The 13,329-nt window shown below is 55.8% G+C and overlaps 6 protein-coding genes across 6 annotated transcripts; 1 reads left to right on the top strand and 5 right to left on the bottom strand.

Moving 5' to 3' along the window:
• Window positions 1-1,479: 1,479 nt before the first annotated feature.
• On the top strand, window positions 1,480-2,637 carry TRAVEDRAFT_43958 (uncharacterized protein; the record flags this gene model as incomplete). Its single annotated transcript, XM_008035756.1, has 5 exons — window positions 1,480-1,542; window positions 1,837-1,860; window positions 1,918-2,113; window positions 2,166-2,230; window positions 2,284-2,637. 5 exons carry the CDS (start codon window positions 1,480-1,482, stop codon window positions 2,635-2,637), a joined length of 702 nt encoding a protein of 233 aa, XP_008033947.1.
• Window positions 2,638-5,583: 2,946 nt separating this feature from the next.
• TRAVEDRAFT_43957 (uncharacterized protein) lies at window positions 5,584-6,331 on the bottom strand (the record flags this gene model as incomplete). Its single annotated transcript, XM_008035755.1, has 3 exons — window positions 5,584-5,793; window positions 5,851-6,156; window positions 6,206-6,331. The coding sequence occupies 3 exons, from the start codon at window positions 6,329-6,331 to the stop codon at window positions 5,584-5,586; spliced, it is 642 nt and encodes a 213-aa protein (XP_008033946.1).
• Window positions 6,332-6,643: 312 nt separating this feature from the next.
• Window positions 6,644-7,019, bottom strand: TRAVEDRAFT_113459 (hATC-domain-containing protein; the record flags this gene model as incomplete). Its single annotated transcript, XM_008036512.1, has 2 exons — window positions 6,644-6,831; window positions 6,890-7,019. Coding segments are annotated over 2 exons (318 nt in total), but the record flags the coding sequence as incomplete, so codon positions are not given.
• A 288-nt stretch (window positions 7,020-7,307) lies between these two features.
• On the bottom strand, window positions 7,308-7,895 carry TRAVEDRAFT_95943 (uncharacterized protein; the record flags this gene model as incomplete). Its single annotated transcript, XM_008036511.1, has 3 exons — window positions 7,308-7,354; window positions 7,411-7,627; window positions 7,764-7,895. Coding segments are annotated over 3 exons (396 nt in total), but the record flags the coding sequence as incomplete, so codon positions are not given.
• Window positions 7,896-8,292: 397 nt separating this feature from the next.
• TRAVEDRAFT_98882 (uncharacterized protein) lies at window positions 8,293-8,496 on the bottom strand (the record flags this gene model as incomplete). The annotated part of the gene is made up of 1 exon (XM_008036510.1): window positions 8,293-8,496. A coding segment is annotated over one exon (204 nt), but the record flags the coding sequence as incomplete, so codon positions are not given.
• A 1,996-nt stretch (window positions 8,497-10,492) lies between these two features.
• Window positions 10,493-11,230, bottom strand: TRAVEDRAFT_85831 (uncharacterized protein; the record flags this gene model as incomplete). Its single annotated transcript, XM_008036509.1, has 3 exons — window positions 10,493-10,647; window positions 10,702-10,884; window positions 10,942-11,230. Coding segments are annotated over 3 exons (627 nt in total), but the record flags the coding sequence as incomplete, so codon positions are not given.
• Between the last annotated feature and the right edge of the window lie 2,099 nt (window positions 11,231-13,329).

The raw sequence follows: 13,329 nt of genomic DNA, 5'->3' as shown, positions 1-13,329 counted from the left end.
AGCTCGATGAAAAGGTTAGCGAAGAGGAAATAAGCACCCCTCTCGCGCAACCAACTGCTACCGCCGGACCGTCCGGTTCTTATGACATACGATCTTATTTCGTAGACCACCGTGAGAACATGCACCGGCGTTCACCGTCCCCCAATAAGCCCCAGTTCTAGTTGCGTGCTTGCGCAGCGGGTGCGCCGGGGTATGTCGCGCAAGCGATGCGGGGAAAACAGGTCATCGCATTCAGTTACCTTCCTCCAGATGCCCGCGCTGGCCCTTTAAGCCGCCAGGAGCCTGGGACACCGGAACGCGCACATGGTCCATTAAGATCTCAACCATCACTCCCATGCATAGGGACGTGTGGGATCCGCCTTCGGGCGGAGCCAGTGTAGAAGCGATTTGCAACAGGACCCAGTTTAAAGTGACCCCGGCTTAACTGCTCATTGAGGGTGCCTTGTTAGCGCGAGTGCGTGCCCGGTGAGGTCCAAGCTGGCGCATGTCTGGAAAAGAATAACTGAATATGTTGACTTCGATGATTACCCGTTGTTGCGGCGCGGTGTGCTCTCGGTTGCCCGAGGCTCAACGCGTAGCGGGAGCATGACTCATTGTAGCAATTCCTTGGCTTTCTCTAATATTGCTTTAGCAACTCGTACGGCCTGCTCACCAGGCGGTATCGCGGTTTAACCCGAACCCTAACCGTACGTGTTCTAGCAACGACTTAATCGTCGTTATATGCGATAACTGATTACGCTTTTATAGCTAACCCGAACCCTAATCGAACCCTAACCAAAACCCGAACCCTAACCGAACCCTAACAGGCGGCACAAGGTATATCTGGCATATCACGTGATGTTACATCATAGGAGATCTCCGATCGATTAGGTGATGTCATAGCCTAGACCGTCGCGTCATGCGCAGCCTGGACCATGACATCATTCATGGCAGATCATCAGCATTAGTCACAGCACGGGAGCTGTGCGCCGATGACGGGAACAGCATCAGTAATCAGATACTATTGTTAGAACAGCTCGAACAATAGCAGCCAATCGCGTATCCGCGATTGGATATCCCATGTAAGCAATGTTACGCATTGCGCAGGCCGTAGTTCCGGCCGCGATGCCGGGAAAAACCTTATCGGATGAACTATACAGGACCTGATGAGACTGTTAAAAGTCGAAACAGGATGGGTTGGAGTTTTCTCCATCCCCTGTTGTCCTAGTTCGACTCCCCACTCGTCGTCGTCGTCGCACAACTCGCTTCGCTCGTTGTGCTCCTCCTCCCTAACCCTAAATCCACTTTGAAGTGAGTTTACTTCCATAGTTGCTGCGGAGATATGGCCCAGTCAGCCCAGCCCACAGGGGAGAGCCCATGTTTGGGGTGGGTGCACAGCCACAATCGTACTCATTTGTTGTAGCCCTGATCGAGGGCTTCAAGAATATATCATAAAATGACCTTACTTCCAGGGTTGCTGTGGGGGAAAAGCTTACTTCCATGTCCGATACGCTTACTTCCGACGGAAGTAAGCTCACCGTCGGCCCGGACGCACAGCCACCGGTACGTAACCACCACCATCGTGTAGCCAAGAAGCGGGGCTACCATAAAACCTTTGGAAGTAAGGGTATATCCCTAACGGTTGCCGAGATACGACCTTACTTCCGCCTTACTTCCACCTTACTTCCGCCCTTCTGAGCTCAAAAGGGGGTTTTATAGAGATAGACCCAGGGCTACTCAGAAACGTGCAAATACGGGGTAGAATTCCTAACGGTTCCCGAGCTATGGCCTCCGTATTCAATCCGTATCCACCCGTATTTGTGCCACTGACCTCAGTGGCAGGTATTATAGTGTTAGGCCCAAGAACAGCCTACCATTGAGGTAAGTGGCAAAGTTGCTAGTATTGTACTTCTGTAAGCTCACATAATTCGCTTTTAGACCCTGCAAGAGGAAATGACTGCCCCTCGTCCTACACAGGGTGGCAAGGGCCCTGCTGCTCTCGCTGCCCTCAGTACGCAGAAGAGGAAGCGGACGGATGGGGAGTCCTCTGATGACAGCAAGACCTCTGATGAGGAGGCGGAGAACGAGCAGAGCCTGGCGCGTCGCAAGGCCAAACAGCGCAAGCAGCTTGAAGGTGAGTGCCTTTGTATTCATGTTAGCAACCCATGCTTATTAGACTCTTACAGGTACAGAAGAGGAGGAGCGGGAGCCAGTCTTACGCAGTCTGGATGAAGAGCTTCTTGACGCTGTGGTGAGTGTTCGCATTTTTGACATGCAGAGCACCAGAGGCTGAACTTTACTCAGGGCCACCAGGACCCTGCAGGGTCCAGGGGGATGCAGCACCCCTTGCATGACACCCACCTGCCTGCAAACGCACCGGATGCCTCCCAGATGCAACCTGCCTGGTTCGAGGCCTCAGATGCTGAGCGGGAAGCCATCGTCAAGGTCAGCGAGGGGGCCTTTCACCAGGGTGCCTCCCCATACATTCAAGCTGGGAAGTATCAAGTCCTGAGGCTATTCGAGGGAGTGGCGCAGTCCTATGGTGAGGACAAGGAGAAGTGGGACCTTGCCTTCAGTGACCTGCAGCAGTTTGTGGATAAGCAGAGGGAGAAGATGGCTGAGGGAGCCAAGGAGAAGGAGGGGGGGAGCCAAGAGTAGGGAGGTGGTAGGAGAAACCATGTAGTGCTGCGAGTTTTGGGTGTAATGGGGTGAAATTTCATGGGAGTGTGTAGGTGTATCAGGGCCAACCAGAGGCAAAATTGCGTGATTATCCGAGCATAAACGAGAACGGGGAACAGCAAGCAATGAGAGGTACATGACAGCACATAGCATTAGTATTTAATGTCTCAAGGTGCGGATTTGGCCCCAGGGGGGGCGATACTCAGGGCATGTATAGTGCTCGTCTCCGACTACGTGATGCATATGGCGGCCCGCAAATCGTCGCAGAAATGCGCACACAATTGCCAATTTACGATTCCCCATGTTCCCAGTGCACCGAAACAGTCATATACTTGGTATATGATGCCTCGAGGCGCGAGTTTTGGCGACGCGCAGACGATATCCGGGATTTATATAGTGCTTACATGTGGCTACAAAACGCACACAGCGTCGTGCGAATCCGCGCAGAAATGCGTCCGCAGTCGCCGGTTTACGATCCCAGGTGCACACCATTGACGGTATATTTGGTATATAATGCCTCGAGAGCGGAGTTCTTGCGACGCGCAGACGATACGTGACAGATATATATCACTAGCATATGGCTACCAGACGCACACCGCGTCGTGCGGATCGGCGCAGAAACGCATCCACAATGGCCATGTTATAATTTTCCGTGCATGAGTGCAACCATATATTTCGCGTTCAGTGGCTCGAGGCCTGTGTTTGGCCCGCGAGCAAACGATACTTGGGGCATATTTAGCCACATGTGATGACGCCAAGACGCGCACCGCGTCGCGCAAAAACGCGCAGAAACGCGCCCGCAGTGGGTCATTTACTATTCTGGGCGCGCGGGTGCAGCTGCATATGCAGTCTTCAATGGCTAGAGGCGCGAGTTTGGCCGACGCGCAAACAATACTCAAGGCATGTATAGCACTTGGCCTTGCCTACCTGACGCATACGGCCGCGCGCAAATCCGCGCAGAAATGCGCCCGCAATCGCCAATTTAGGATGCCCCATGTTCTCAGTGCGCTCGTACAGCCATATATTTGGTATTCAATGGCTCGAGGGTTGAGTTTTCCCCGCGAGAAAACGATACTTGGGATATATGTAGTACTAATGGGTGGCTATCATACGCACACCGCGTTGCGCAGAAACGCGCAAAAACGCGCTCGCAGCGGGTGATTTACAATTCCACGTGCCCGTGTGCAAGCATATAGTATTGATGCATCTCTCGAGAGCGGAGTTTTGCCCAGAAACAGCGCGAGTTTGGAACATCCATGGAATACATTGGTAGGTATCCAGCGTTCAAATTTCGTTCCGATCGGAGCTGTATTGAAGTCGCAGCGGAGGAAATACTCCTGCATCCCCCCTGAAGGATGCCTGTGCCACTTGCCCAGCCGCTCGACGAATAAGCGCTCATCGCGAGGCGCCGAAACTGCGCGCACCAGTAGCGCCATGGCATCGCCACCGGGCGTCTAAATTTCGCGCGGATCGGCGCAGGGCTGTGGCCACAGCGCTGGACTTATCATTTCAAGCCCATGCAGGCTGCCAGAATGAAGAGCCCTGGTGCGCCGGGATGTGAATACCCACTCTTATGTCTTGTAACTTGACACATCTGTAGGACAGTGTGAGGGCTGCTCGGCGTTCAAATTCGGCGCTAATCGGAGCAAAGCTGCAGTCTGAGCGACCCATTCATGACCCAGCATTGCTTTTAATGCATGTGCCACCCAGAGCTTACTACAAAATGTAGTAAGCTGATATTGAGACAACCAGAGCAGTTATAATCATGAAACAAGATGCATTATGTAGCCTGGGTATAGGGCTATCAGACCATGAAAAGAAGTAAGTTTACTACATGGGTTTTGGGCGAGATATGGACCCTGCACTGATTCTGCACCCAAAGCTTACTACATTATGTAGTAAGCGATTATTGAGATAACCAGAGCAGTTGAAATGATGAAACAGGGTGCGTTATGTAGGTCTGATTGAGGGCTATAAGATGGTAAAAAGAAGTGAGTTTACTACATGGGTTTTGGGCGAGATAGAAGCCTTGCACATACCTGTCACCAAGCCTGACTTCCTCATATAGTAATAATGTAGTAAGCCTGTATTGGGACAACCACTGGGGCTATACTCATGAAAATAGGTGCGTTTTGTAGCCCTGATTGAGGGCTATAAGGAGGTAGAAAAAAGTGAGTTTACTACACGGGTTTTGGGCGAGATAGGAATCTTGCACATATCTGTCCCCCAGACTGACCTCCAATGTAGTAAGCCAGTATTGAGACAACCAGTGGGCGTTAATTCATGATACCAGGTGCGTTTTGTAGCCCTGATTGAGGGCTATAGGAATGTGGAAAAAAGTGAGTTTACTACACGGTTTTTGGGCGAGATATGAGCCTTGCACTGGGCAGCATATGGCAGGGCTTGGCAGAGCCAGTGGGATATCTTGACCCCCAGCACAGCTATTGATATGGAATAAATTGCACATTATAGACGTCACTGGGAGCTACTAGGGGCCATATAGAGTTCAGTTTACTACCCTACCTATGCCAGAGACAGGACGCTGACCGGGGATGGCAGTGGTGAGAGCGAATTTTTGTAGTGGGTGCACAGCCACAATCGCACCAGCATCGGATAGCCACCGCCAAGGGCTACCAGAATATACCATAATATCACCTTACTACGTGGGTTCCTGGGCCAGAATTAGGGTTCACCACGGGTCACCCCCGGGTCATTTTGCCTTGACCCCCACCCATGACCCGCAGGACCCGTACCCGCAGACCCCCGGGTTGTGCGGGTCAAGGGTTAAGCGCCGAGTCACGCGGGTTGGGCGCTACCCGCACCCGTCACGGGTTCTCAGCCGGGTCCAGGTATACACACAGAGTCAAACAAGTCCAACTCGACGCGATTCTTATGTTGTACGAAGGAAAACACGGTGACACTACTCTACTCCGAATCCGAGTGGCAGACAGTCACTAACGACGGGATGCTCGAATCACTATCATAGCCTGCCACCTGTACGGCCTCCGAGTCGTCCGAGTCACCAGCGCTCGCGGCTTCGCGAACGTCGCGCCGCGTCTCCGCGGTGGTGTTGGCGTCCGTGGTTGCAGTTGCATCGCGCGCGCGCGCCCGTTCGGCTCGCCAAGAGTTAGAAGTCTGTGATCTTGAGCAATCCAGCTGTACGTATATACACAAAACATAAGCATGACATACCTGGTATTCCACGCGAGCCCAGTCGAGCACGAGCTCAAGCTGCCGCTCGCCCGTGAGGCCCTCTCTTGCGGCGATCTCGCGGATATGGTTGATGAGATGCGGCCAGTCCCGCCGGTGTTCGCCATTCGCGTCGTCGATGCTGAAGAGAACGAGCGTGCGCGCGAGCCCGCGGAGCGCAGCACGTTGCCGTTCCGTAGTCGACGCGGGGAACATTCCCTGGCCGGTGGGATGATTGATGACCTCTAGCCACCCCTCCCATCGTGCGCGCGATGCGGCGAGGTCCGCGTAATTGTCCGGGAGGGTGAACTGTAGGTAGTATTAGCTGTGCACTAAAGGGAGACAAATTAGTACTCACATTGACTTCTGTGGTGTTGTCCTCGATGCGCGCGACCACAGAAGTGAACGAGCCCCGCCCCGCATGACTAGTCCAGGAGTCGACGAAGAGGCGGAGGGTCGATTCGGGCGTAGCAGCGGTCGGCATTGTGGTTGTCGTCGTCGTGGGCGAGAGCAGCGAACAGAGATGGGTGTTGGTGAGAGGGGAGCGGGGCGACAACAGAGTCTGAGTCAAGTCTTAAATCAGCGCGAGGGCGCCGCTGACGGGCAACGTGTTAGTGCCTTGCGGTGTTATCTCCTGCAAAATCAGTAGAATATGGTCTAGTACGGGGCGGACATCGTAGGCACAACGAGGATCAGAATATCGTAGCAGAAACGCATTACATGAGCGGCGCGAGGCGGATCGATCGGGCTAAGGACAATCAACTTTCTAGTACCTAGAGACGTGTTGACGTCGACGTCACTCGTTCTCCTCCACCTCAGGGAGCTGGGCGGCGTCGAACATGTCAGCTGTGTCCACGAGGCCATGCTGGGCCCAAATTCCGAGACAGATGCTCGCGCGCGTGCTTTCCGCGATCATCCGGTTGCGGACGTGCGTCAGCAGCAGCCGACCACGGCTGAAGACCCTCTCCACCTCGACGGAGGTAGCTAGATATCCCAGTGTCAGTATGTGTTAATAAACAATCGAGCGACGCTGTTGACGAACCGGGGATGTTGAGGTAATCGATCGCCATTCGGGAGAGGCGAGGGTACTTCTGACGCTTTCCCTGCCACCAGGAGACGGCGTCCTTGACCAGCTCGACGTCAGCCGCGAGGTAGTGCTTGAGTTCATCGACGTCGGCAGGCTCCACGGCGCCGGTGAGGAAGGGGAGGTTATCAAAGATGTTGTCGCTGCTCTCCTGGGCCTATCTGGATTAGTTTACATGCAGAGCACTCACACGCCAGACGACACTCACCTTGTCACCAGATGCATGCGTCGCGCGGGCGTTGACGCGGCCCCCATCATCCTCGTTGTCCCGGTCGCCGTCGCCGCCGTTGCTGTCGGTGTCCAGAGGGATGTTCGCGTACTTCTTGTTGAACTGCGTGCGGACGAGCTCCTCGGCGACGTCAATCCATTCCGGGAGCCACCCGGCCTTCTCGAAGTAGGCCTTCTTGTAGCTCGGATGAAGCACTGCAACACAGTGCGGATTAGCGGATAAATGACTTTCAAAATGAGATTAGACGTACCCATGGCGATCCTGTACGCCTTTGAGGCGTCCGTGAGCTCGTAGTACTTGTTCAAGGTCTTCTTGGCCAAGCCCATGGCCGTACGGATCGCGAAGTCGTATTTGGCGGTCTGGAGGTGCTTCGTGGCGAGCTGCTGGTCGATGAGATCCATGGCCGGGATCACTGTCGCCAAGTTGGGAGTGCCGCGCGAGAAGAAGTATGTAGCATCCTTGAACACCTGAGCGGCGAGGTCGACGAGGCGAGGGGAGAGTGGACGTCCACGCAGACACGTGTGGCAGAGGGACGCGGGAGGGAATAAGGTTCGTCAGCTCGCGTGCACTGCACAGCTCAAGGAATAAGGTTAGAGTTCACACCTTCAGGACGTCGGTGAGCTGGCGAGCTATCGTCCACTCGCGCGCACCTAACTCGTACTTCCGCAGTCCAAGATCTCTGTCCGCGCACATCGAATCGACGACCTTCCTGTACTCCAACGCTACCGTCAACATATCATACGTCGAGTTCCACCGGGTGGACACGTCGCGCGGGATCAGACGCTCCGGCATCTTCAACGCGGCCACTCGTTTCTTGTAGGCGGGCAGGAGGATTGTCGTGGAGTTGACGACTTTGGACGCGAACTTGCGGATCTACGGGTACGTGAGCACTAACAGTGTTTCGCCACAGATGTAGCTGACTTACCTTCGTCAAGCAGAGACGGACAGGCCGAACCTTGCGCTCAAACTCGATGCGCTCGTCATCCGTCATGGCCGCCATTTCGTCGACCCAACCCTCAGCATCATCCCCGCCCTCTGCACCGTTTGGGAGCGCGAAGTCGCCGTCCTCGCCCAGATCCCCCTCACCCTCATTCTCGCCATTCTCCTCGTCCTCCTCGGCGAGCTCATAAAGCTCCTCGTCCTCTTCATCAACGTCCAGGGTCGTCTTCGCTTTCGGTACGTCGAACTGGCGCAGGAGGGTTTTCACAACGAGATTGATGACGTGTGCGAAACAGCGCACGCGCCCAAGGTCCCCCTCGAAGCTCTCGACACGCTCACCCAGAATGTTTGTCATCACGTCGTTGGGGGATGCATTGTCGCACGCGAGGCCGAGCATCTACAACCATGTCAGTGCGTCATTACTAGTGAGAGTTTGAATGTAACCTACCTTATCCTCGATTCCGAAGTCGCGCAAGACCTGCATGAAGGCCTCGGCGAGTCGTTCACCCGAATGGGACTGGAAGGAAAGCACGTCAGGAGGTAGCGGCTGAGGTGAGTGTTGCATCACCGACGCACCTCGGGAACCTCCAGCAAGTCGAGCAGCATACTGACTGGCTCATCCCTCAGCACGAAGTGCACCGTCACCGCGATGTATGCGCGGTGGTTGTTCGAGCTCCATGCGTCGGTAGCGAAGCTCAGTTCACCTTCGTACTCTTGCAGCAGGCGCGCGATCTTCTCGCGGCACTTAGTGTAGATAACTTTGATATCGCGGGCGACGGTCGTCGGGGAGGGGATCCAATACCCCGGGCGGCCTGTCTTCATCAGGCACTGGAACCCGGGGTCCTTGACGATGAGAGTCGGCCGCATGCTCTCAGTCACCCACTTAACGATCTCGACCCTGCGTCTGCTCAGCTCACATGTATTCACACAGATGTATGGACGACATACCTGGTCTCGGCACGGGTGTGCGTACGGTGAGAGTACGAAACCTGGCCCTTCTTGCGCGCGAAACTATAGGTAATCACACCGTCGCGCTTCAGTCCCCCGACGATCTTCTCGCGGACCTCCGCAACGCTCGCGGCCATGTCGGCCTGCTTCAGCACCTCAGCACCCCAACACTTGCGGACGTGGCGGCGAAGGTTCCCGGTGGATGACGAGTCGCCGGTGTCGAGAAAGCGGCGGCAGGTGTACTTGCAGCCCTTGGCGACACACGCGAAGACGTGCGCGCGCCGGTTCTTCTCGTAGACTATCTCCGGCGTGGCCTTGTAGAAGGCGTAGACGGGAGAGGTCCAGTCCGCGCGCAGACGCTCTGCGATATTCTGTAAGCCGCCGTGTCCAAATTGCGATGTGTCAACATACTCACCGAGTTCCGCTTCCGAGGACTCCTCCTCCTCGTCGCTGCCGGGCTGCACAGCGTCGACGTCCATCTCGTCACTGGACTTCGCGTCGGTGGCCTCGGTGGCATCATCATCAACAACGACAATGCCTTCGCGCTCGAGCTCAGCACGCTCCTCCTCCTCGGTGCGGCAAGTAGTCTTGCGGCTACCGCCACGCTGGGAGGAAGAGGTGGTTCCCGAAGAGCGGACAGATGTGTCCGTCGGCATGCGCTCGAGTCCGCGGCGGCCACGAGGAACTGCGGCCGGCTCGCTCGCGTCGTCCGATGCGGGACCGGACTGGCGGGCTTTCTTGATGTTGGACGGTGCGCGCCCTCCGGTGGACATAGCGGTACGCTTGGTCGACATGGGGATTGCAGTGCGAGGGCAGGATCAAGTATGAGAAGGGAGTGAAGTTTGGTCGGAGTCGCGCTGGCACGGACACGTAGGGATATAGCTGAGATTACATAAGAACTGTACAGCGGCCGGAATTTTATATTTCCATGTGTGGCTGAATGGCTGTGTCAACTTGCCAAGCGCCGGCGTTCAGTAGACCGGCGTACCGAAAAGGCAAGCCCGACGGGTTTGGCGCACGGGTGGCGGGTCCTGCACGGGTACGGGTCTTGTGCAGCGCGGGTGCTCTTCCCTTGACCCCGACCCCTACCCGCATGACCCTCGGGTCAAACCCGTCACGGGTAGCCCTACCCATGGTGAACCCTAGCCAGAATGAGCTTACTACATGGCTTACTACATCCAATACCCTTACTACATTACGTAGTAAGCGCGTTGTGGGACGGGGAGCGCAGCCACCGCCTCGTAACCACCACCGACGTGTAGCCAAGAAGCGGGGCTACTGGAAAACGCAATGTAGTAAGGGGTAATCTGTAACGGTTGCGGAGCTACGGCCCTAACAATGACCTTACTACACCTTACTACGTCCCTTCTGAGCTCAAAAGGGGGTTTTATAGAGATAGGTTTGTCAGTCATACATCATCCGCTGCAACAGAACATGTCGTACCAGGCGAAGGTCATCATATTAGCGAATAGCTCGCACAGCTCTGCCGTCACGAAGTAGTGGGTTGCCACTTGGAGGGCTCGGGGAACGTTTGCATAGTATGTGCGCATTGTCGCACTGCTGTGGACATAGTAGTCCGGATGATAGCGAGTGTGGCATGCTAAGCAAGGGAATGAGTATCAGTACTCCCAGGTATAGAGGCACAGCGACTTACAGCGACAGTAGAGAGAGATAGATCTAACCGGTAGTGGCCCTAGGTCCTTGGTGAAGAGCGTCGCGGAGTGGCTGAGCGGATGGTCAAGCTCCTTGGGCCGTGTCTGACCCGGTGCCATGTCGAGCTCGACAGCGCACTTCGGATCGAGGCATGTACGCGACGGCGGCCGGAAGTTATAGAATGCTTGACATGTTACTATGGTGAGTTAAAGCGCGATGAAATAATGGCAGGAACACATACCAATATCGTATGTAGGCCCATGCTTGAGGAACATATCCAACATCCTTCTCGCGCGCACCTCAATATCAGGAGAGTCTTCCGTCGCCTCTACCCATACTTCTTCGCGTAGTGTCGCCCATAAGGTTTTTGCAGTGCGATTGTTGATACCTAGAGCATCCAGGAGAAACTCGTGCACATTACGAGGCAGCAAGAATGGTGGAGATGAGACGTAGGAGGGCTGATGAGCGGCGATCTCAGCTTGAAGCCAACAGGTCATGTCGAAGAAACGGGTGATTGTTTCCAGCTCTAGGCCATCGAGATCTTCGTTGCTCAAGAGTAGTGCACCGAGCTTCTGAGCTTTCATAGCGTTCTTCTCGACAGGTAAGGGCTGAATGCGGGCGGCGGTATATGGGAATTGACAGTCTTTTATATCGGTCTCGTATGGTACATGCGTACTACCTACTTCATGGTGACAATTAGCACCATCGGACCCGCCGTTTCGCTTTGGGTCCGTGCAGACTTACCAGCAAACTTACCAGCCTGACCCATGCGACTGTTGCCGTGGCCCTGGGAGGACGCGGGCGAGCATACACTGGCCGCACGCGCCCTGGCATCCGCCGACACGATGTCGAGCCCCTTCTCGAAAGCGTTCAGTAGGTGGCGCGACGTACGGGTGGCGCGACGTACGGGTGGCGCGACGTACGGGTGGCGCGGCGTATACAGTACGGGTGGCCACGCCGTCGGAGTGGCGAGGCATCGGGGTGGCGTGGCGTCGGGGTGGCGACGCGTCGGGGTGGCGAGGCGTGAGCACCGAGAAGGGCGGGCGGGGCACAGTGGTCATCGCACGGTGGTACGCGCATAGACGGCGCGCGGTGGCCAGTGACGTGACGCCTCTGGTCACTGCGTACGGTCACGGTTGTTCCATTGTTCAGCGGAACATGTTCCGCGGAACACTTGGGCCAGCCGCCCGGACTTTCTGGACGGTGCGCGAGGGCGCGGTCGGTCGCGCGCACGTCGCGCGATTAAGCGCCCGCGCGAGCGGAGTGAACGGCCTCTCGATTTTGATTCAGCCACAGCGGAGTTTGAAAAACAGAGCAAACCCGTTGGGAGATCAAGGTCAGATGGTGTCGCTAGTTACTAGTTACTTCGCGGACCCAGTGGTACGTCGCAAGCACGCGTAAGACGTTTGGACGATGTCCCTGGCATGATGGCGGGAGGGAGGAGGCGAGGGGTGACGCGAATGAGTGACGGGTGCACCTGACACAAACGCGCCGGGCCGTCACGCGTCCGGGCTCGTCACGTCCTGCGAGGAGAAGGTCCGCTCCACCCGACCACAACGCTTTGTGCATCCTCTCCTCTCCTCATTTCTCCTCTCATTCTCTCCTATCTCTCTCAGGGCAGGATTACCATGCTAGACTGTGCGGCCTCGGCCGTGTCCGCTACCTCATATCTCAGCCAGCTCTGTGTCTATTTCTATGACGGAGCCGCCCCTCGGATTGTGCTAGTCGATATATACCTCTTCGGAGCTCACGCCGTGTTACATATCTTGCAAAACAAGATCTGCTATGTTTTTTGTGCTTGAATACCTGCTTCAGACGACACGTAACTGGTATCGCAACCAAATTGCACGTCGGGAAAGTGAGATGTCCTCCAGGTGCGATTCGCCGAGATTAATGAACTCGGAACGACCTCTCCACCGAGTCGATCGCTCCGTTCGGGAGAGGACCTCTTCTCGCATTGAGATGCGCGCAGATAGGTGAGCGTTCATCTCCCGTATCATCCGCGCCAGTCGCTGAGAGCTTCGGCAGCGTCGCTCGATAGAACGCTCTCTGCGAACATACGTCCGGGAGGCCCTCCTGCGTGTTCGGAGCTCGGGAGTCTCTAGCGTACACGCCCTGTGCCCGGCGCGTCTCTAGGTGTTCTTTAGGATTCGCAAAGCTCTTCTGAACGACGCTGGTCTTGCCCCGCTGCTCTCCTCGAAGCTCACTGCGGACTGTGCAGGTCATCGTCATAGGTGAGCGTCTCATGCGCATTCGTCTTACAGCACCCACTCACACTTTGGTGGAGTATGCTACCGCAAAATGGCGCTCCTTGGATGACGCCGGAGACATCGTCTCGAGGCCTGACTCTCGAACGTCTGGAAACATCTTTGCGGCCCCGGTGGCTACTACGTTCTGCACGCTGCGGTCTAGAGTTCATCTCCGAGTCCATGATCTAGCTGCGTCTCCTCGGTCCCAGACAGCTGATCTCTCTCGGACCCACCCTGCACGCACGCGCTGTCCACGGTCTGCTCACTGCGTCTCGGACGGTGTCTTTTTGTATGCTTACCTGCGGTTTCTCTTTGCTTCGCTCTGCGCAGGGCGCCTTGTGATCTACGTCGACGGCGCGTTTTCCGCGTTTCTCGCAGAC

The sequence above is a fragment of the Trametes versicolor genome (genome assembly GCF_000271585.1).
Source record: "Trametes versicolor FP-101664 SS1 unplaced genomic scaffold TRAVEscaffold_2, whole genome shotgun sequence".
Lineage (NCBI taxonomy): Eukaryota > Fungi > Basidiomycota > Agaricomycetes > Polyporales > Polyporaceae > Trametes > Trametes versicolor.
The sequence above is the reverse complement of the archived record's forward strand: the minus strand, read 5'-3'. Positions and strand labels throughout refer to the sequence as shown.